At 55.1% G+C, this 22,495-nt stretch overlaps 1 protein-coding gene and 1 non-coding gene across 2 annotated transcripts in view; one reads left to right on the forward strand and one right to left on the reverse strand.

The window, feature by feature from the left end:
- The window catches only part of TTYH2 (tweety family member 2), a 37,935-nt gene extending 26,229 nt beyond the window's left edge, over positions 1–11,706 (forward strand). The window contains exons 7-14 of the mRNA XM_065897169.1: positions 1,957–2,026; positions 2,296–2,351; positions 2,836–2,928; positions 3,125–3,217; positions 4,993–5,135; positions 5,780–5,962; positions 6,426–6,504; positions 11,626–11,706. Coding sequence (XP_065753241.1) covers positions 1,957–2,026; positions 2,296–2,351; positions 2,836–2,928; positions 3,125–3,217; positions 4,993–5,135; positions 5,780–5,962; positions 6,426–6,504; positions 11,626–11,706 — 798 coding nt within the window. The remainder of the gene's footprint in view (positions 1–1,956; positions 2,027–2,295; positions 2,352–2,835; positions 2,929–3,124; positions 3,218–4,992; positions 5,136–5,779; positions 5,963–6,425; positions 6,505–11,625) is intronic.
- LOC136139597 (small nucleolar RNA SNORA35) lies at positions 10,828–10,955 on the reverse strand. The gene has a single exon (XR_010657117.1). It is a non-coding gene; the product is annotated as a small nucleolar RNA SNORA35 (small nucleolar RNA).
- Positions 11,707–22,495: the final 10,789 nt, after the last annotated feature.

Below are 22,495 nucleotides of genomic sequence, written 5' to 3' on the forward strand. Positions count from 1 at the left end.
GGTAAATATTACAATTATATACTCCAAGCCCAAGGAGCCTGGCCTCTGGGCCCCCCTGGCTGGGTCCTCATCCCCTCCCCCTCTCCCCAGCAGGGGGCCCCGGGGACATAACTGAAGTTCCCCAGGCCTCCCTCTCCTTGTCTCCTGTTGTGTAAAATGGGGAGAACAGCAGTCGCCTTGAAGGGTTGTTGTCGGGAAGAGATGGGTTGGTTGACCCCTGGGAGGCACATAGTAAGGGTCCATTGGTTTACTGTACATTTACTACCTTTCTAGGAGGGTCACAGGGTGACTCCAGCGCACCACCCACAGGTGTGCTCAGCGCACCCTCCCCCTCCCCCGCCCCCATCCCCATCCCCGTTGCGTGAAGAAAGCACACGTGTGCACACACACATACGGCCCTTGTCTTCACCGATAGGAAGGTTGAATCCTCACTGAGGGTCTGAAGAGCAGACCTGGCCTGAGGAGGGGGGGTGAGGGGCGCATCCCTGGTGGAGCCACTGCCAGTGGCCTCCTGTCCTTCTTTGGATCCCAAACTCGTTGGGGGTGACCCAGACCAAGATGGCGGCCTCGCTCGTCATGTTTCCCAAGGCCTCCCCGTGCCCCGGCCTGGCTCTGGCTCCCCTCTCTCTGCCGCTCCTGTAACGAGGGTGAGGGTGCACCCCTGGGCCCGCTGGTGCAGCAGCTCTGATTTATATTAATAAACCAGTCTGATGATGGATCCTAGTGATTGGGGTATAAAACGGTTCTCCCAGGGTCCTGAGGCATGTGGGTGTGTGAGCGTGTATACGTGTGCACGTGTACAGATGTGGCTGTGTGGAAGCTCTGTATCTGGAGGGGCGTTTTATTCCCCATTCCCACCCAGACACACACTTTCTAGGCCGTAAGTGCCATAGCACAGCTTGCCACTGCGTCTCATGCCTAGAACATCGTGCGGTACCTAGTAGGTGCTCAATAAATATTTGTCGATTCGGTGAATGAATGAGTGATGCTCCAGCATTGCCCCCTGAGGCAGCCCTTCCTGAAGGAGGACAGGGCACTGGCAGGAAGGGGCCATGGAGAGGAGTCCCCAGCTTGGAGAGCATGCACTGGAGCGGGGGTGCCCCTTGGAACAGGCCAGAGGACCAGAGCTTCCCCTGGCTGCTCTGAAATGTGGAAGTCCCCCTCTACCCAGTGTCCCACTGCACCCCCCAGGCCAGATCTGGGGAGGGCCTGGCTCAGAGGATGGCATCCTTGCTGCTGCCTCTTCCAGGGCCCAGACGTGCTTCCACTCAGCCCTGTGGGCCCTTGGTGGTCACCTAGCCAGGCTGCGCTGCGGTGTCCCCGTCCCCCAACGCAGCAGTGGCAGAGCCCGGAACCCGTGTCCTCTCAGCCCGTGCGCTTCCTGGTCCCCCATCTCATCATGACAGGACCTGCACCCAAAAGCTCAAAGATGGATTAAGCACCAATGTCGTTTTTTAGAAAGAGATTCTGAGGGAGGCTTCATAGATGGACAGCCCCAGAGTGGGGATGGACTTGTTAACAGTAAGACAAAAAATAAAACAGATGAGCGAGCGAGGTCATGGTGCAAATAACTCTCCAAGACACGTCCCGCAGCTTACCCTTGACCCAGGTCCATCCCAGAAGAGGCATTTGGAAATAAGAGTTAACGGATCGTAGTGCCTGCTGTTGGCCACTTTTCTGAGTACTGTATGTAGATTAATTGATTAGGCGAATAGCGTTTTTCTCTCCATGTGACTGAGGAGGCCGCTGAGACACAGGATAAGGCATTTGTCTGTAAAGTTACAGAGCTGGGCAGGGGCCGAGCCAGGATTTGAGCGCAGGGAGGATGGCTGTTGACTTTTTGCCCACCTGGGTCTGAGCTGCAGGGTCCCCGTGCCTGGGGCCAAGGGCACCCGGTTCCTCCCAGGGCTCCGGTGTGTGACTTTCCTCCACCCCTCCCGTCTCTCCCCGGCTCAGGGCACCGGCGACTTCTGCGCGGCTCCCGACGCCTTCATCCTCAACATCACGGAGGGCCAGCTCCGCACAGGTAACAAGCTGTCGGGCCTCTGTGGTCAGAGCCACTCAGGATGCCCAGTCCAGGCCCGTGGTCAGCCAGGCTGTGCATCTACTTACCCCTTTCAGCACGGTAGTCACCCATTGCCTCCCCACCCCTGGACTTCAGGTCCAGCTGGACCACTGGGTCATTTCTTAGAAGTTACCTCCTTGGGGAGCTCGGGTACCGGCTTGGCCGCTGAGGATGGATGAGCACCTGGTCACGTGTGAGCTCCTGCCTGACCCAGTGTCTTTGCCTTGCAGAGGTGACCCGTTACTACCTGTATTGCAGTCAGAGTGCAAGCAGCCCCTTCCAGCAGGTACGGCCCGCCCAGCCCAGCCCTCACCCTGCCCCCAGCCCCCTTGGTGGTCAGCTCGCTCCCTCTGGTCCCCAAGCCCCAGCACTGACCAATAAGGTGGCAGTGGCTGGGTGTTCTTTGCTCCTTTGGGGTCCTCTGCAGGGGACAGTGCTCTCGGGCAGCGTGCATGCCCATCCATCACCCTGGATACTGGTTACCATGCAGAGGCTGTGCAGTAGATCTGGGTTGGGGCCCAAGATTCTGCATTTCTCACAAGCCCCACCCCCGGGCAAGGCTGTCCCAGCAGGTCATTTAGAGTAGCAGGAAGCAAGAGAACGGTGCGGCCCCCAAGAAGCCTGAGGGCTGAGGGGAAGACCTCCTGTAAGCAGGAAGGGCCGTGATCAGGGAGGCCACTGCAGCTGCACACGGGGAAGGGGAATCAGGCAGCCGCGGGGGTCTCCCGGGAATCGAAGCTCATGCGGGACCTCGGTCTCTCCTGGCCCAGGCACTGACCGTCTTCCAGCGCTCGCTGACCACCATGCACATCCAGGTGACGGGACTGCTGCAGTTTGCTGTCCCGCTGTTCCCCACAGCAGAGGTAAGGTGGCCGGCCACCTCCCACAGGGCCGGGCTTCGGAGACCAGGCTGTGGAAAGAAAGTATTCCCTCCCGGCAGCCTAGCCGCTTCCTTTGGCTTTAAAGGCTGCGGTTTTATCCACGAGCCCTCCCCCCAGCGCTCATTCTCTGCCTCTCTGTCTGCCTGCATGTTTGTCTCTTTCTTTCTTCCTGCTTCAGAAAGATCTGCTCAGGATCCAGCTCCTGTTGAATTCATCTGAGTCCAGCCTCCACCAGCTGATGGCCGTGTTGGATTGCCGGGGGCTGCACAAGGTGCCGGGGTGGCCCTGGGGGCGCGGGTGGAAGGCGGTGGGGGGGGGCACCCCAGCAGCCACGTCTTCCCAGAGACAAGGCCGCAGAGGCTGGGAGAGTTATTGCCTGGGCTCCCTTCGGGCCAGGGAATGGGGTAGAAGAGGTGCCTGGTTTCTGGATTCTCTCCAGTAGCTGAGCCGGGGAGCCTCGGTGAAAGGTAGGAGAGTTGGATCCGTTTACCTCTAGAACGCTGGGGGGCCCTGAGCTGTATGACGGTGGCTGTTCCCCATTGCCCAGACTCCCAGCCATCTGGTCCACCTGACCAATTCCTGAACTGCAAGTGGACATCCCACTCTCATTGCCAGGGTCATCTCTAGGAGTTTGGAATATCGGGCAATCGTGCAGGGAACACACTGGGAGTATGTGAGGCCCTCTCTCCCCCAAAGCAGAAAACCACTGCATGTCGATGTTTCATACCGCGTGTGGAATTCGAGCAAATATTCGTAATAATGTTCACAGCTGCGGTTTACTGAGTCCTTGGTTCTGTGTTCGGCCTTGTTTCATGCAGTTTATAGCCAACATGTCATTGAGTCCTCACGGTTTTACTGTGAGATACATGTTATCTTATGGGAAATTTTATAGGTAAGCAACGTGTGTGTGTGTCTATGTATGTGGATGGATAGATATAGATAGGTAGATAGACAGATGTATCTATCTACCTACCTAACTATCTATATGTATATCTAAAAAGTAGCTTACTGAAGATCAATGCAAGGGCTTGGGTTTCCGACCCCAGCAGTCTGACTTCAGAGCTGAGAACATGGGAGTCGCCCCAGTACCCTTCCGCCCCTTCCACATCCAATCCCTCAGCAAGTCCTCACAGCTATACTCTCAAATATATCCTGCTCCGTCCGCTTCTCTCTCCCTCCACAGCTCCCGCCTTGGTCCGAGCACCATCCCGCTCCCCTGGGTGACAACCGTGACCTCCTAGCCGGTCCCCACTTTCTCCTGCCCCCTTACCTTTCATATATGGCAGCCAGGCAGCCAGAGCGGTCTTTTAAAAATGAATAGGATCGGGCTTCCCTGGTGGCGCAGCGGTTGGGAGTCCGCCTGCCGATGCAGGGGACACGGGTTCGTGCCCTGGTCCGGGAAGATCCCACATGCTGCGGAGTGGCTGGGCCCGTGAGCCATGGCCGCTGAGCCTGCGCGTCCGGAGCCTGTGCTCCACAATGGGAGAGGCCGCAGCAGTGAGAGGCCCGTGTACCACAAAAAAAAAAAAAAAAAAAAAATGAATAGGATCACATCCCTTCCATCCCCAAACCTGCCCATGTCTTCCCGTCACCTTGTGTAAAATTCAAACTCCTCGCCTGTCCTGCGAGGCCCAGCATGACCTGGTGCCATCTCACCTGTCCCCTGCTGGCCTTTTTCCTCTTTCCTGAACACACCAAGCTTGTCTGCTTTGCCTCAGCTGCTCAAGGCACACTCCACTCCTTGCCGTCCTGGCCTCAGATTGAATGCCCCCTGTCCCCTGGCTCCCCTACCCTGCAAGCTCATCTGCCCTGTTCAGAGCCCAGCACACAGTAGGTATTCAGCAAAGGCTTGTAGACAGGACCCGAGAGGCCCCATTGTGTCGGGGTCCCGAGTGTGGACCCTGAGTGGCTGTTCAAGGTGCTTGGGATGGGGGAGGGGCAGAGATCCCGAGTCCAGGCTGGGGGCGAGGGGCTTTCAGAGACCAGCTCAAACCCCGGGCTGTGTCCCACTCCCCCTCCAACTGTGTGTCCCTCTTCCTCCGCCAGGACTACCTGGACGCCCTCACTGGCATCTGCTACGACGGCCTCGAGGGCCTGCTGTACCTCGGCCTCTTCTCCCTCCTGGCTGCCCTCGCCTTCTCCACCATGATCTGCATGGGGCCAGGGGCCTGGAAGCACTTTGCCACCAGGTGGGCTGCCTGGGCGGCTTCCTGGGGGAGGAGGCAGGAGGCTCAGCTCTGTGACTGAACCGAGAGCTGATAACCTGGGATGGAGAAGGGCAGCAGGGGGACCAGGCATTCAGCCCCAACAGGCCGGCTGGATTTCTGCCCAAGCATCCCTGAAAGTCCAGACAGAACCCCAAAAGGAGGTTGGAGGGGGCCAGGGCAGGAGTAGGGCCAAGGATGGTGACAGCGTCACGCCACAGCCCGGTATCCTTCGCTTATCCCCTCTTCCTCTGCAGGACTTGGAGGTGTGATGCTGCAGCTGGGAGGGTTCCTCAGAATACCAGAAGGACGTATTGTAGCACCAGGGCACCTATAGTCTCATTGAGGAGATAGACAGAGACAAGATGGTATTTCAGTGTCTTCAGAGTAGATCAGAAAAGGAAGCAGGGTAGGGGGGGATCCGTGTGCCTGTGGTCAGCATGGTGGACTGCCTGGAGGAGGTGGATGTGCAGTTGGGAATGGAGCAGAGTAATATCAAAGAACCTCAAGGAAACCCCTGTGGCCAGAGGGAGAGTCCTGGGAGGAAAGATAGGGAAGCAGGCCGGGGCCGCACTGCCTGGAGCCTCCCTCGCCCTTCACAGCTGGTCATATCCTACGTGTCATTCTAGGGACAGAGACTACGACGACATCGACGATGACCCCTTCAACCCCCAGGCCCGGCGCATCGCTGCCCACAACCCCCCTCGCGGGCAGCTTCGCAGCTTCTGCAGCTACAGCAGCGGCCTGGGCAGCCAGACCAGCCTGCAGCCCCCAGCCCAGACTATCTCCAATGCCCCCGTCTCGGAGTACATGTACGGCAGGGCTCCCAGGGCTTCCCCGGTACCTCCCCCGACACATCGGGCTGGATCTGCGGGCAGCATGTTTGGGTCCAGAGAGCCGGGTGGGGAGGAGGCATCCGAGGCCAGCGCGGTCCCCTCACTGCAGCCAGGATGCCAGGTGGGAAGGCCCCCGGGGAGCATCTAGTGCTGGAGGAAGAGCCCCTGCAGGTGTCAGGTCTTTTGCCTCAAGCTTGCAGAGCAGGTTGAAGGCCCGAGAAGCTGCATTTCTCCAGGCCACACTGCTCCCGGCGCCATCACCCCATCTGCTCCTCCCCAGGCCTCCCTGTCTTCCTGCCCTCACTCCCTCCCGTCTATCCGCGGTCCTTTTCCATCTCCCATCTGCACACCCCCGGGACCCTCCTGTAGAAATCTGAGCAGACACCGCCCCACCCGACCTCCCCAGCCTGAGCACTCCCCGCTCCTTTCGGCCCTGCAGGAACCAAGCTGTGCTCTTCGGTGGGAACCCACGCTACGAGAATGTACCGCTCATTGGAAGAGGCTCCCCTCCGCCCACGGTAACCTGGCCTCCCGGGCAAAGGCACTGCCCTTGTGGGGAGGGGGGAATAATTGAAGAGAAAACCTGCGGACCCAGTGACTCCCCGCCACAGAGGTGGAAAAGAATGAAACAGTTTTGTTACCAGATAAGCATTAAACCAGACTGCCATGCACATCGCAGGCTATCTGCTAAGGGGATTGTAAAGACAGAGCTCATCCTACACAGCCAGGCAGATAGATGCACCGCCTTCCATACCTGGCCTCAAGGTAAGTGGTTCCTGTCCGCCAGCAAGAGGACTCGGCAGCACCATTTGTCACACTGGTTCATCCTAAATCCACCTGGTAATTGTGTGGCCATCAGGGCTCACTAAGTGCCGGGGAGATGGGGGACAGTCTCCCTGATGCTACCATTTCAGAGATGGCTCCCAGCCCCGGAAGAAAACGTTCCTGGATTGTAAAACTGCTGCGAGCCTTCGTTGGCCTTTAAAAAGGTTTACGCACCTCTCAAAGGGACAGAGGAGTAATTTATGATGATCGGCTTTCTAAAGGAAATGCTGCTCAAAGAAGCATTTCTTTCCCTTTTTGCACCAGGGAAATTTTTTCTTTTTGGATTTACGTTTACCTTGACACCCTAGGCTAGAGGGTCAGGGGCCCCTGTGGTGGCAGGTCTGGGAGGGCTAATGCCACACCTGCCTGCTCCAAACCCCCCCCACCCCCGCCGCAGCTCCTGACGTCCCCAGGCTGTGCCCAAGTGGGGTCCGCACTTCCCACCCACCCTCCACCCCGGCCAGGGGACCTAGACGCAACATTAGGGTGTGAGGGGTGTGCCAGCTGTCTGCCCCTGGAGAAGTATGAGGGTCACCTCATACTACTGGCTGAAACAGAGCTGCGAATAGAGACAGCTGAGGTTCAGAAACACAGACTCAACTCTTTCACTGCCGCGGCCCAGGTTGCATCCCTGGTCGGGGAACTAAGATCCTGCAAGCATCGTGGCGTGGCCAAAAGAGAAAAAAAAAAAAAACAGACTCCAGTACCAAATGCCTGGGTTCCAATGCCAGCTCATTGCTTATGACCCCTGTGGCCTTGGGCGAGTACGTTACCTTTCTGTGCTTCAGTGTCCCCCCATCTGTAGAATGGGGATGTAATCGCACACCACGTAGGCGGTCGGAGCGCTGGAGAAACTGATCCTTACAAAAGCATGTTTGTGTGACGCAGTAAGTGCTGTAAGACTGAGCCACCCATTTATCTTACTCCCTCCTTCTGCTGTCACTCAAGCTTCCTCCCACCCCACCTCCTCCACGGAGGCGTGGCCTATGTAAGAAAGAGGGGGCTCTAAGACCAGGTTGAAGTCTGCATTCTTGAGCCAGGGGTCTGTCTGGGAAGGAGCCCCTGCCTTCACTGGGCTGGGCAAGGTGTTTCACCTGCCCCATCCAGGTAGTTTGGAAGGAGCCATCTAGTTGGTGAAATAGGAGCCCTGGAGCCCCAAGGACGGGGGACTAATGAAACAGACCTTGGCCCTGAGAACCGCAATGTTCACATGCACTCAGGGAATCCAGCGAGTGTGCCTGGGGAAAACCACAGTGCCGGACCCCGGGAAGAGAGATGGGGACCCAGGCCCATCTTCAGGACATGGATAGCCTGCAGGGGCGGGGCGGGGGGGGAGAGACTCAGAAAGCTGTTGTAATAAGTGCCATACGGTGCTTTAGGACCTAGAGGGAGGAACTGCTCCTTCGGGGTCTAAGGAGGTGACATTTGAGCCTTCCCTTGGAGCACTGGGTCTCACCCAGGAGGGAGCTTGCTCCCCCGGGGGACATTTGGCCATGTCTTGAGGCATCTTTGGTTGTCACACCTGGGGGGGTCGCTGGTACTGGCATCTAGTGGGTGGAGGCCAGGGGTGCCGCCGAGCACAGGGCACCGCCCACCACGCAGGATGACCGGCCCCAAATGTGTGCAGTGTCATGCCCAGACCGACCCTCTGGCTCTCCCCACCTGGCTGCTTTTTGCCCAGAGCGCCTCCCTGCTGTCCTTTTACAAACAGCACTAGACCCAGGCCTTACTCGCTCCCTGGGGGCCTGAGGCAGGGAGAGCGACTGGTCAAAGACTGCTTCCAGAGTTGGCACCTTTGAAATCCCAAGCTGGCTTCTCTCTAAACCAGAAGCCTCTGGGGTTCCTTTTTCCCTCCTGCTAGCTGCTGTGGCCCCAGGAATGCAGATTGATTTTAATATTAATCTCAGTACAACATAACTAGGGGAGATCCGCTGCTGTGAAAAATAAATTACTCGAGGCACTGGGATGCCAAATAAAAAGGAATTTCGGATTACCTTCTGTTCTGAAAGATCCAGGCCACTGTCCCTGACGTTAGCAGAGATAATCAAGAACTGACCTTATTTGCAAGGACAAGGACGGACTAAACCTTCCCCCGCTATAATTGAGACCAGCCCAGAAACTCCAGTTGCTTTGGCAGAGTTGACTGCCCTGCCCTACCCAGCTCAACCTGCCCCAGAGATGACCCCCCTCCCCTCTTAACATGCAAGAGGCATGAAGAGACGGCTGAGCCTGCTGACCAAGGAAGCCACAGCGTGGAGGATACGGACGTGAGCCCAATAAAGAGGACACAGCTGACCGCTCCCCACTCTCCCCCTGTACCTGCTCTAAATATTATTCATCGGTACCCAGTGCATTTGGTGTACGGAAAATCCCTCCCCCCTGCCAGCTCCATCTCTAGGACATTGGGGATTTCACTAAGGTGGGTGATATCAAGCCAGGCCATCGGAACCTACAGCCTCTTCCCTCGGCTAGAAATGTGTTTTCCCTTAGCTCTGCTTTCTAGGAATCACCTCCTGTCTTTCCAGGCACCGTATCCTGGGCCCGATGGACAAAAATGACCCAGGCACTTGTTTAAAAATACCAGTCCAGGGACTTCACTGAAGACGTAGCCCGGGTGAACCTCGTCATCAAGCAAGTTTGGAAAATACTGCTTCAAGGAGGAGGGTCTCACTCTTGAACATCCATCACCTGGGGGACTCATTACAACACAGGCCGCTGGGCCCACCCTGCTTCTGATTCAGAATATCTGGGGTGGGGCTCGGGGATTTGCATTTCTTACCTGTTCCCAGGTAAAGCCTGAAGCCTGCTCAGGGGCAGGTTTCCTCACTCGGCGTACCAACACTTTGAGCCAGAGCGTTGTGTGTCACGGGAGCCGTCCTGTGCACTGTCAGAGGTTTACCTGCATCCCTGGCCTCCACCCACGCGATGCCAGTAGCATCCCCACTCCGTAGCCCCCAGCCATGACAACTGAAAACGCCTCCAGACATTACCAGATGTCCCTGGGCAGGATCAAAATTGCCCCTGGTTGAGACCCACTGGCTTAAGGGGTCTCAGGCCCCTACTCCCTGCCCCCCAGCAGGAAGCCTTCGTCCATCTCTGGTGTGAACGGCCTAGACCTGGACCCCAGAAACATCCCTGGCACTAGGAGACAGTCAGGGTCCCGTGGACCATTGCTACTTGGAGTTAGCTGCCCAGCAGCACCTGGAGCTTGTTAGAAATGCAGAATCTCAGGTCCTACGTGTGATGTGAGATGTGCTAACCTAAGAAGCCGCATCTCTACTTCCGAGCAGAGGCCGGCTAACATCTGTGAATGAATGCTTAAACTTCGTGTTTCTCCGACTTGGCTGCGCTTGGAAGAACTTACAGAAAAATATTGGTGGCATTTTATTTTATTTTTTTCTGTAAGATAATTATAGTCTTATTTTTCTCACATCAAAAGGAGAAAACAACTTATCTCTCCTGTCCTAACCCTTAATGAGCAATTTGCCAGCGAATTTAAATGAATTTATCTTGTAATATAATCACCATGACGATCTTAGATCATTCCGGTAGTGTCGAGCTTGTTCTACGAACTAGGACACTGAGTCTAAGAGGATTAATGTGAATTGCTAAGAGCTACACAGCTAGTAATAATGATGACTCTGCCACTGTTACTGCAATAACAGTGATAACATTTATTGAGTACCTACTATTAAGCTGATTCAGACATAGTCACTTTTGTGGGGTTTTTTTGTGGTACGCAGGCCTTTCACTGTCGTGGCCTCTCCCGTTGCGGAGCACAGGCTCCGGACGCGCAGGCTCAGCGGCCATGGCTCACGGGCCCAGCCACTCTGCGGCATGTGGGATCTTCTTGGACCGGGGCAGGAACCCGTGTCCCCTGCATCGGCAGGCGGACTCAACCACTGCGCCACCAGGGAAGCCCCGAGTCACTTTTATCTAGTAGTAGCAGATACTGAGCTGCTTGATTTGCTCTCCACCTCCTCACTTTTCTTAGGCAGGGTCCCAGGATCCAGGAGATATGTACCCACCTGCATGCAGGTGTAGCCCACAGCATGGCTCTCCCAACTTTGTGGAGGGATTTGCTTTTGCACTGCTCGATGCCCATTGGTCAGGGAGGAGCCTCATGGGTCACTGGCCAGTGCTGCTGGTGGCGCTTTAAAAGGCTTAATTTTATGTTATGTGTGTTTTATCACATAAAAAAAAAAAAATACTGGTGGGTGTGGCCTAGGTTTCAGGATGCTTTTAGACCCACCCCGCCCCCGCAGTGTCTCTGATACACAGCCAAGTTTGAGAACCCCCGTGTCAGGGGTCTTGCCTGCTTTATATCACTCCATCCTTTCAGCGGAAGAGCTGAGTGTTCTTAGGGCCATCGTGCAGGTGGGGAAACGGAGGCTTGGAGCGACTGGAGAACCTCCGCCGAGGTCATGGGATGAGTAAGGTGCACAGCTGGGATTTGAACCTGGCTCTCTGAGTCAGTGGGCCTGTGCCCCCGGCCTGCTCACTAGGCGGACTCCTAAGCACACTGCTGCATTAGGGTGGCTGGTCCGTGTGTGCATCTTGAGTTTGAGGCTGGGACCCAGACGTCCTGACGGCCCCAGGGTTGGAAGCATCAGCAGACACGAAGCCTGCCCAGGCCACTCGACGATCCTCTGATAATCCCCACGAGGCCTTGACATTGAAACTTGGTGCCCGGCCACTGTGGCTGGCCCAGCTCGCGCTTCCTCAGAAGTTCCAGCATTTTTGCTAGTACGGTGTCTGGTTTAATGGGTGATGTGTGACCCTGTCCTGACTGTCCCCTCCCCTCTCTCCCACAGTACTCTCCCAGCATGAGGGCCACCTACCTGTCCGTGGCAGATGGACACCTGAGGCACTATGGGAATGAGTTTCCAGCCTAACACGCTTTCGGGAGTTCCTGCCTCCTTGATCCATTTTGGTTTTTAACTAAGGCAAATGCAAGTGTGTTTCTTTCATAGAAACCAAAGGCATCTAGAGACTGTGCGTGGACCTGCAGGATTGGAAGGCTCCTGCTGGCGCACGGGAGGGGCTGAGATTCAGGGAGAATCGGCCTGGGGTTGGCTGAGATTCCCAGGCAGACAGAAGACCCATGACTCGGACCAGCCTCTCCCTCCTTTGACCTCCTCTCCACACCGGAAATGCCCTCCAAGGGCTTGGCCGTCCCTAAGCTGGGAGCCTGGTTCAGTTTGCGCCTGCGCCCCACCCTCACCAGGTGGTGAATGACAGTGAGGAGGACCGGGTCAGGCTTGAGGGTCCCCTTGCCTGGACTGTGCCTCCTCCTGGCTGCTCGGATGGGTGCCATTTCCCCACAGGTGAAGGTGGAAGGGCGGATCAGGAGGTGACATCCCTGATGAGACCAGACACTGTCCAAATCCGTCTCCCGGGGCCAGGTGGACTCTTCCTGTGCCACCAGGGGAAGGCACTGGCAGGCTCTGCATAGGAGGCTGGGGGACCAGAGCCTCATGCCTGGTGGGCTTCCAGGTGGCAGGGGTGGGCCTGTCTTTCTGCAACCCTCTGTCGCCTCACCTCCATTCCAGAATCGCTGCTGTGAGTTTGCTCACTGCGGATAGGGACAGTCTCAGGTATTCACAGACACTTGGAAAGCAGTTCTCTTTTCTGCCAGTGTTTTAAAGAGTTTTGATTATCCAAAGAATTGAAACTCACAGCACAGCCGGTTTTTACTATAGATGTGGGGTTCATCCCTCCCACCTGATTTGTCTACCAAAATAAAGATCAGTGAGACATCCTGTCCCAAGATGCTGATTGATGGCGTTGTGGGTTCATCCCACCCCGAGGGAGGCATTTTGAGAGAACAAAGTCTCTAAGAGGCAAGTCTGAACATGAACAGAGTCTGGTCCAGGAGACTGGCTCAATGCCCAGGTCAGCTCTCCCCGCCCCCACCCCCCCACCCCCCGCTTTTGTCTTCAGGAAAGTTTGTCATAAAAGGTTTTAGCAGAATGGGCTGACTTGTGTCTTGATGTGAAGACAGGTGTCTTCCCTACCTCTCCCACCATCCCGTCCCCACCCCATTGTCCCCCAGCCCCTGACCTACACCTGCTGGGTGAGAAGGAGCTTGTGGACCAGGAGCAAATAATGACCCGCCATCCTTCCCGCTGAGGATCCAGGGTTAAGGTCTTTGGTGCTTCCAACCTCCTGCCGCCAAAGAGTGCACGGCCCGGGAGCCTCCGCAGCCCGGCACACCGCAGCAGGGGCGCAGGGTAGTGTGGCTGTGGACAGGGGCTCCATTTCCATTTTGGAAGCGCCACCTCCTGGTCAGAACACTGTCAGCAGAGTGGTTCTCAGCCCCCAGCCAAGCCCCCAAGACAGCGGGGCCACGGGGCCTCCGGGACTCTGTCTCCCCCATTCACCTGTACATACGTGCACCGTGAAGCCACCTTCGTGAGGCCCGTCACGTGCAGACAGGACCTGGCGACATCAAGGTGGTGCTTCTTAACACTCGTTGGCGACTAGAGTTGTTTTTAATGCATGTAAACTAAACTAGAATCCCTTGGGTGGTTCCTGAAGGGGCCGTGTGGGCACACCTCTGCTTGATACATGTGTGCCCTCACCTGGGGGAGAAATAAACCACTGGTACTAAAATGCATACCGCCTCCAGCTTCCTCAACTTTGGGAATGACGAGGGTACCTAACAGCGCCTTCTGGCTGGGTTATGCGCGGGGAGTGCTCCAGAGCAGGTCTCAGTATCAAGGATTGAAAGACAGGGCTATTGAATGAATGTCCCAGGGCCTCTCCGGCGGCGGTGACCTTGCTGCTCTTAAGGACCAAGGACAGGCCTTCCTGCTCGAGTCTCCAAAGTTCCCTTTAAAGGTCCTTGCTTCTAAGGTTGCTGATAACGAGTGGCGTTTATTATCTCCAGTGTACCAAGGACTGTCCCAAGTATTCACATTAATCGTTAAACCTCATAGTAACCTTACGAGGTCGTTTTGTAAATAAAAGAACAGAGGTGCAGAGAGAGAGTAAGGACTTAGTTGGAGCTGAGACAGGCTGGGCCCCGGGGCCCTTTGCTGCAGTGCTTACACGATACACGTCTCCTCAAGCAACAAAATACAAAGAAACTATAAGGGACTAAAATAACTGCATGTATGTGCAGTTGGGGCAAATTCTGGACAAAAAACCCAACCGCCACTTCTGAAGAGCTGGGAGCAAAAACGGTGTCAGGAGCAAAAGCAGGGCACTGCGCATGCCCCCTGCGCACAGCACCACCAGTGGGGTGGGCAGAGACCACCTAAGCCACCCTTCCAGCTGGACCCCCGGACACACCCCCACCCTCCCCCCATATAAGGAACCAGCTCGGCTAGGGGGAGCAAGCAAGGGAACCTGTTACTTGTTTTCGCTCTCTCCTGCTGCAGCAGGGGCCCCAATAAAGCCTGGCCTGAATTTCTTGTCTGACCTCTAATCAATTTCTATTGGTCGGGTAAGTCCAAGAACCCTGGTCGAGAACAGAGTGTCAGGGCCGGGAGTGTGTAACCCAGAGCCCCGGCTGGGCACCTCTGTGCCATTACATGGGCTTGGGGCGGGTGTCGTGCGGCGGGCCACCTCTCCCAGCTTTGCAGCGGGTCCTTGCTGCATCCTCTTCCTAAACTCTTCACCTCCACGGGGTGCTTCTCTGGGCCTGGGATGCGCGGCGCCTTTCCAGCTTTCTTTGCAGCATCTCATTTGTCCGCTGAACACCCGGGCCAGCCGGGGAGGGCTGGGCAGGCCGACCCCAGCTCCCTGCGCATGGTCCTCAGCTACTGTTGACTTCCATGCAGCAGCTGTGCTCCCAGAATCGACTGCGTTTCAAGCCTTTGCCGGGAACAGGTGTGTGTTTGAGACTGTCGTTCACACTTATCCCTATGGAACGGCAGACGGAGTGGTCCCTTGTGCACTGTTGGCAGGAATGTGGAATGGCACAGCTGCTGTGGATAACAGTATGAAGGTTCTTCAGAAAAATTAAAACTTGGGACTTCCCTGGTGGCGCAGTTGTTAAGAATCCGCCTGCCAAGGCAGGGGACACGGGTTCGAGCCCTGGTCCGGGAAGATCCCACATGCCGCGGAGTAGCAGCTAAGCCCGTGTGCCACAACTACTGAGCCTGTGCTCTAGAGCCCGCGAGCCACAACTACTGAGCCCACGTACCACAACTACTGAAGCCCACGCACCTAGAGCCCGTGCTCCGCAACAAGAGAAGCCACTGCAATGAGAAGCCCGCGCACCGCAACGAAGAGCAGCCCCGCTCGCCACAACTAGAGAAAGCCCGCACGCAGCAGCAATGAGGACCCAACGCAGCCCAAAATATAAATAAATAAATAATATATTTTTTTTAAATTAAAAATAGATAAATTCTATTAAGTAAATAGAATTACCATATGATCCAGCAATTCCATTTCCCAAAAGAATTGAAAGCATGGTCTCAATATTTGTACCCCCATGTTCATAGCACCATTAGTCATAATAGTAAAAAGTGGAAGCAACCTTAGGGTCATCAAGAGACGAATGGGTAAACAAAATGTGCTCTATCCATACAACGGAATATCACTCAGTCTCAAAAAGGAAGGAAATCCTGACACTTGCTACAACATGAATGAACCTTGAAGACATTAAGCCCAACTGAAATAAAGGAACAAATACTGTGTGATTCCACTTAGACCAGTCGAAATCATAGAGACAGAAAGTAGGATTGTGCTTGCCTGGGGCTGGAGGGGGGCCGTGGGGTCTTATTGTTTAACGGGAGTAGAGTCTCAGATTTGCATGATGCAAACGGCCCTGGAGATGGATGGTGGTGACAGTTGCATAACAGTATGAATGTACTTAATAGCACTGAACCGTGCACTTAAAAATGGTTACGGTGGTAGATTTTATGTGTACTTGACCACAATAAAAACTTGGAAAAAGAGGTTGGGGGGACAGCAGTGCAGTAGATTGCGGACTGGCCTTGGGGATGTCCAGGGCCAGGGGGCGCTCTCAGCAAAGAATTTCAGTTGCCAATTCTGCTGTGATGGAGCTGAGATCGGAGAGACCCTGCATTTTTTAAACCGGATCCTTGTGCCTACTTCTAATTATATGCTCTATTGCTGGCTTCCCAGGGTGGCTGAGACGGGCTTGCACGTGGGTGCCACCTGTCTTCCCAGTGAACACAGCCGCGTGTTGGTGGTTGGCAGCACGCAGGCTTTCTGCGTGGGGGTGAGGGGGGTGCGGATCGGGAGCCTGTAATAAATCATTGCAATAATAGGAGAAAGGAGGGGGAAGTTTTCCTTTCAACTTTTCCCATTTCCCCCTTTTCTACCTCTGCCTCACTTCCCTGCCCGGGGCATAACGTGTGTGTGTGTGTGTAGGGAGCCTCGGCTTCCCAAAGCTGGGGGTGGGGTGAGGAGGGCACCTGCGACCACAGTCGCAACCAGCCAGGGCTCCAGGGTGGAGCCAATCTTCTTGACGTTTTGTCCGGGTCTGATTCACATCTGACCACACAAAGCCGGTTCAGTGGGGCTTTCAGATGCTCCTGCACCCAGCCCCCATCACCCCCCCTCGGCATCCACCCTGAGGGACTCCTTGACTCAGAGAAACTGGTGGCGGGAGTCGAGCGGGGTGTGGGGGGGGGCGGTTGATGTCAGCAGTCACTTATGGGCTCGCCTTTGGTTAGTGCGGTTGGGCAAAGTGCCGTCTCAATGGCAATTTTGTTGCACCTGCCCGCTAGTGGTGAAAGCACATTTATGGAGGAGCTGGGGAGCCTGAGGGAGGGAATGTTTGCTTTTCTTCCTGTACTTTCACAAAACCCCCCGGGAAGCTGGCCAGGCGCCTTAGACTGCCTCTCGGATCTCCCACAAACTGGCCCCAGCTGACCTTTGCAAATTCATCTCTCATTGTCCCCCTGCAGGGACTCCAGCCCCCCAAATGCCTTTCTTTCATGACAACAGCCCCTCCTTTGCTCACACTAGCCCCGCTCTCCCCCCAATCTGGAATCCTCTCCCCACTCTTTCCCCCCTGCAGCTCATAACTGTTTTTCAAGGCTTGGTTCCAACCTCAAATGCCACTTCTTGGATGACACATGGTCCGCCCCACTCCAAATCTCCAGCGCCCATCCCTGAACTCCGATTAGATTCCTTGCCGTCGGAGGTACAGAGCTGGCCTCCCTTCAGATGCCGGCTCTGCGGTCAGCTCCAGCCTGGGCACCCTGCCGCGTCAGCTCAGCCGGCCCTCCCAATTATCCTAAGTACTGCCACTGTCCCCTCCCTTTGCCAACGAGGATGGCTGAATCCGAAAAGGAAAGCAACTAGCCCAAGGTCATGCGATTAGTAAATGGCCAAACTGGGATTTAAACCCATGTTTTCTAGCCCCAAATCCCCTTCTTTTCGTTTACATTATTTCCCCTCATTGCCTTAACCCATGAGAAATTCATTGTATTCATTCATTCATCCATTCAATAAACAGCACATGTTTACAACGTGGCAACCAAGAGCTAAGCTGTGGAAACACCCAGTCCCTACTTTCCAGGAGTTTCCATGCTGGTGCTGTAGTCAGACTTAAGATTATTATACAATGTGCAGGGAATATGGTAGCAGAAAGGAGGCTGGGGATTATAATTCCCATTTAGCAGACGAGGAACTGAAGGAAGGGGTGGTAAAACGACCCGACGGATTACGAGCAAATAAATAGCAGAGCCCCAACCAGGGCGCAGGACCAGGAGGCGCGCTGAGAACAATCTGCATTTTCTCAGGATCTTGCCAAATGCATATTTGTAGACTCGGATAAGCGCCTTGGCAAAGACTCTACACACGTTTATCATTACCGGTGCTTGACTAACTTGGGAGAGACCGCTTGGCGCTTCCAACATAGCGGGATGTTGTGGGGGGATGGTCACGTGCTCCGGCTCTCCTTCCGCGCAGCGCTGCGCAGCACCGCCCCGCGTCCCGGGCCAGCCAGGGTTGCTAGGCAACGGGTAAACTCCAAGGCTCCGAGCCGTTTGAGAAGCCGGGAAGCCGGCACCGCCGCTCGGGTGCTTCCCCAGCGGCCCAGAGGCAACAGGAACGGACCGAGGGTAAGGGCGGGTGCGGGGAGGACGTCCGCGGCTGAACAGGAGAGTGGAGAGTGAATGGGGGGGAGCCCCCAAGTGTGAGAACCACCGCTAGTGCAAGAAACTCCTCGTGGGGCGTCCTTCGGGACTAGCTCTGCCGGAAGGTGGATTCCTGGACTAGCGCTCCTAGGGTCCCCCGCCCCATCAGTCCTCGCTGCCCTCGATGCTTCCCGAGTCACGGGACCCAGCAAGTTCTAAACACCCTGCCTCCTGCACCCCTAGCTGCCAGTCGGGTCCTGATGTGATCGGTCTCCAGGAGGGGACGGGAGACTTCTGAAGGGTTTACAGCTGAATGGATAGAATATACAGCCTGGGGCTGGGGTGCCGGGAGGCTAAGCCCGTGAAGAGGAGAGCTCTCTGATAAGAACGGAGGGCAGGGAATTATAGTGACTGAGCCCCTACTAGGGGCCAGGCCCTCTGCATCAGTTTATTCCTCAACCCGGGAGTGGGCATACTTTTGCCCCTTAGGGTACCACGCTCAAGGTCACACCGTTAGTTCCTTCTTCCTGCAACAAGTTCAAACTTTATCGTGGTCCCTTGAACCACGGAAGTGCACTCTTCTCCCAGCTATCAGAACCAGTGCTTTCCTCTCTTAAATTGTTACATTTGCTGTGCTTTGTTTTTCAAGCCACAAGAGGAGTGGAGGGAGAAGAGCTCTAGGGGAGAGCCCCGGGGGATTGGGGTCACATCACACATTCAGCATGTGACAAACGGAGTAGGGAGCCCCTCTCTGCACCAGGCACTGGGGGTAGTGATGAATAAAAGACCTCAGTCTTCATTCAAGGGGCCAACACTGTGGTGGGCAGAGGATGTAGACAGGGTCCCGCATCACCCTCCGGTTCTGGGGACCTCCTCCCACCTCTGGCTATCCTCATCCTCCACCGCTTTTTCTTTTTTTTTAATAAATGTATTTATTTATTTGTTTTTTTTTTGGCTGTGTTCAGTCTTCGTTGCTGTGCGCGGGCTTTCTCTAGTTGCAGAGAGCGGGGGCTACTCTACATTGCGGTGGGCGGGCTTCTCATTGTCGTGGCTTCTCATTGCAGAGCACGGGGTCTAGGCACGTGGGCTCAGTAGTTGTGGCTCGCAGGCTCTAAAGCGCAGGCTCAGTAGTTGTGGCGCACGGGCTTAGTTGCTCCGCAGCGTGTATGTGAGATCTTCCCGGACCAGGGCTTGAACCCGTGTCCCTGCATTGGCAGACAGATTCTTAACCACTGTGCCACCAGGGAAGCCCTATCCTCCACCTCTTGGAGCTCACTGCTGGTCAACCCAGTGTGAAACAGAGGAAGGGATTCAGGGAGATCAGCTTCTTTTGAAGGCGAGTGAGTCCCTTAGGACCGCAAATTCCAGAAGGAGAACAGACAGAAGAAAGAAGGCAGGAAGCCCCTCCCCCTGCAGTCCTTTGTCCAGCCAGACACAGCACAAAGACTGGGGGCTGCCCCAGGGACACGAGGAAGAGGAGACCTTGTTTCCTTTGTACCACCAGTGAGTCCCGTGGTGAGGGAAGGTGCCGCCCCCCACCTGCCTGCCTGTGAAAACCCTGCACTGAACTTCTGAGCCACCCTCCACTCACTCGTCTCCCTGCTTGGGAAACACACGTTCTCTTAAGCCAAAGGAAGTTCTTTTCCAGGAATTACTTTGCTCGCTATCACTGCACAAGACTAGTTTTGTTTTTATGTTTGGTTAAGCTTCTGATCTGACTGCCCCAGGATGCATATTTGACATTCAGATCGGCATGTCTCCGATTCTGCGCGTTCTCGTGTTTGAGATGCCTGTGGGTCTGAGGTTCCCACGGGTGGGCGATCTCCCCCCCTGAACTCCCAGAGGGCAGCGCTGCTGCTCCCGCCTTCCTTGGAAGCCCCCTCTGCAGACAGCCCCGTTCAGGCGCTGCTTGGGGCCACCCAGCCTCTGAGACTTGTCTCACCAGGGCGGGAAGAGACCTCCTGAGACCCCCAGCTCTGACCTCACCATTCATGTTCACGCTCCACCAGCTTGCGAGAAAGAGCCCACTCTGGGTCCTTGAATGAGCTGTCTTCCCATCACCCAGCCAGCCTTTAAATGTCGCCTCTGTCTGCCTCCAGATAGAAAACAATGCCTCTGTTCTCGCTCCTAGCTTGGCCTTAGGAAGCACCAGGAAGGAAATAAAGCTGTTAAGATATGACCTGGGCTAAAAGGATATTTTTGTCTTCCCGGGGTTTCCTCATGCTCTTAAGACCCCTCGTGTCCCCTAGGAGCTAGCTGCCTCGTAGCAATTATCTTTTAACAGAGGGAGAGACAGGCAGCCTGTAATTGCCCAAGTCTGGCAGTCCTTGGGGGAGGGGGCGGGGGGGGCGCAGGTGCAGCCCTGTCGTACTGCAGCAGTGTGCTGGCGGACAGGAAGAAGCTAATTGGATGTGCATCCTTTTCCACGAGGCTCTATCTTGTCCATGTCAAATAACCCATGAGGGCAGCCTACTGTGATCTGTGCTTCTGTCTCCACCCTCTTTTCTCCAAGCCATTGCTTTTACCCTTCCCCGGGCAGAAGAGTTTCCAAACCACAAGAAAGAGCGGGAAATACGGCTCTCTGTGAGTCTGGTGCATTTTGAGTTGTTCTGGGGCTGGGGCTGGGCGGTTGGGAGGGTGGTATTGTCTTCAAGGAACAACATAGGTGGATGCAAAGGGACCTAGGAGTTAACCTCCCACCCTCGTCGCCCTGAGCCCTGGTCCCAGGCACGTGCTTCTAGGCTGTCACACAGCTCTTGGCCCTGCTTCTCAGCGGACAGCTGAGGCCTTGGAGGTGGAGTCAGACACATACCTGGCCCTAACAGTCCTCTGGGGTGATTGTGTAAAACACACGTCGCTAGGCCTCCTCCCACACATGTAAATCAGCGTTTGCAGGAGGGGGCCTGGGAATCTCTATGTTTTGAATGGACATCCCAGAGGCGAGAAACGTTGGTTGAGAGATTAAGAGCCCTCACTTTATTTTTTTTTATTTTTTAAATTAATGTATTTGTTTATTTCGGGCTGCGTTGGGTCTTTGCTGCTGCATGCGGGCTTTCTCTACTTGCGGCGAGCGGGGGCTACTCTTGCGTGGTGCACGGGCTTCTCACTGCGGTAAGAGCCCTCACTTTAAATCGGTGGTTCTCACCCTTGCCTGCATGCTGGAGTTACGTGGAGCGTTTGTAAAAATACTGCTGAGAGATTATGATTTAGTTAATCTGCAGTTCAACCGAAGCACTGTGATTTTTACAAAGCCCTCCAGGTGTTTCTAAGTGGGTAGCCAGGGTTGAGAATCATTGCTTTGGAGCCAGATGTGTGTGGGTCCTGACTCTGTTTAGACTTAAGAACTTTGACTTTTGACCAGGTACTTTCTGAACATCATTTTCCTTACCTGTAGAATGAGAATTGTGATACCTATTTGGGGTGTTGTAGTGGGCATGCAATGAGAGTTCCTGTAAGTGCTGTTCACAGCACCTGGGAACTGGTAGGTCTTTAGATATTCTGGACACAGTCCTTCCTCAGATATACGATTTGCAAATATTTTCTCCAGGTCTATAGCTTATCTCTTTATTTCCTTTTTTTAAAAAAATAAATTTATTTTATTTTATTATTACTTTTTTATTTTTGGCTGCACTGGGTCTTCATTGATGCACGCGGGCTTTCTCTAGTTGCGGCGAGCGGGGGCTACTCTTCGTTGCAGTGCGCGGGTTTCTCATTGCGGTGCCTTCTCTTTGTTGTGGAGCACGGGCTCTAGGCGCGCGGGCTTCAGTAGTTGTGGCACGCGGGCTCAGTAGTTGCGGCTCACGGGCTCTAGAGCACAGGCTCAGTAGTTGTGGCGCACGGGCTTAATTGCTCCACGGCATGTGGGATCTTCCCGGACCAGGGCTCGAACCCGTGTCCCCTGCATGGGCAGGCGGATTTCTAACCACTGTACCACCAGGGAAGCCCTCTCTTTATTTTCTTAATCTTGTCTTTTGGGGCAAGTCGAGAGCAATTCGTGGGAAGGGCCCACGGCCTGTCTGAGACTTCCAGTTAGCATGAGTGAGAAAGCATTTCCTAGCGTTGCGCGTGAACCCTGGCTCTGTTGCTGCCCGAGAGCTTGCATTTCACCTTCTCGGCATCCTGAGTGTGTCACGTCCTGGAATGACTAGGTGGCCCAGCCAAGGTCAAGCAGCTGGTGAGTGGCAAGGCCAGAACTTGAAGTCAGGGTCCAACCCAGCCTGCTTTTCAATTTCCCACTGTGCTTTTCACGGCCAGTAGCACAAGTCAGAAGGTTTCCCAAAGGTCTAACTCTTCTGCCTGCTTGGGAAGGGGTCTGACCCTCTGTCCTTCTCAGCTGGACTCCCAGCCCTGTCCCCGTTGGAGTGACGTGGAGGGAAGAGGTTTCAGTGGGGCTCCCACAGGGTGATGGAGGGTAGAATCCAGTAACCTAGTGGCTGAGCCTTTCTGGCAATCACGTGGTTGGATGGGAGGGTTTCCAGAGAGGCCTGGGCCTCAAATCTATATGCTGTATGATCAGGTCCAGCGTGTGGCAGGGAATTAAGTTCAACGTAATCGCCATTAGTGTTTCTTCCTGCCTCTCAATAAGCATATTAGCTCAGCAGAAACTGTATCATTTGGTGAG

The sequence above is a fragment of the Phocoena phocoena genome, chromosome 19, assembly GCF_963924675.1.
Source record: "Phocoena phocoena chromosome 19, mPhoPho1.1, whole genome shotgun sequence".
Taxonomy (NCBI): Eukaryota; Metazoa; Chordata; class Mammalia; order Artiodactyla; family Phocoenidae; genus Phocoena; species Phocoena phocoena.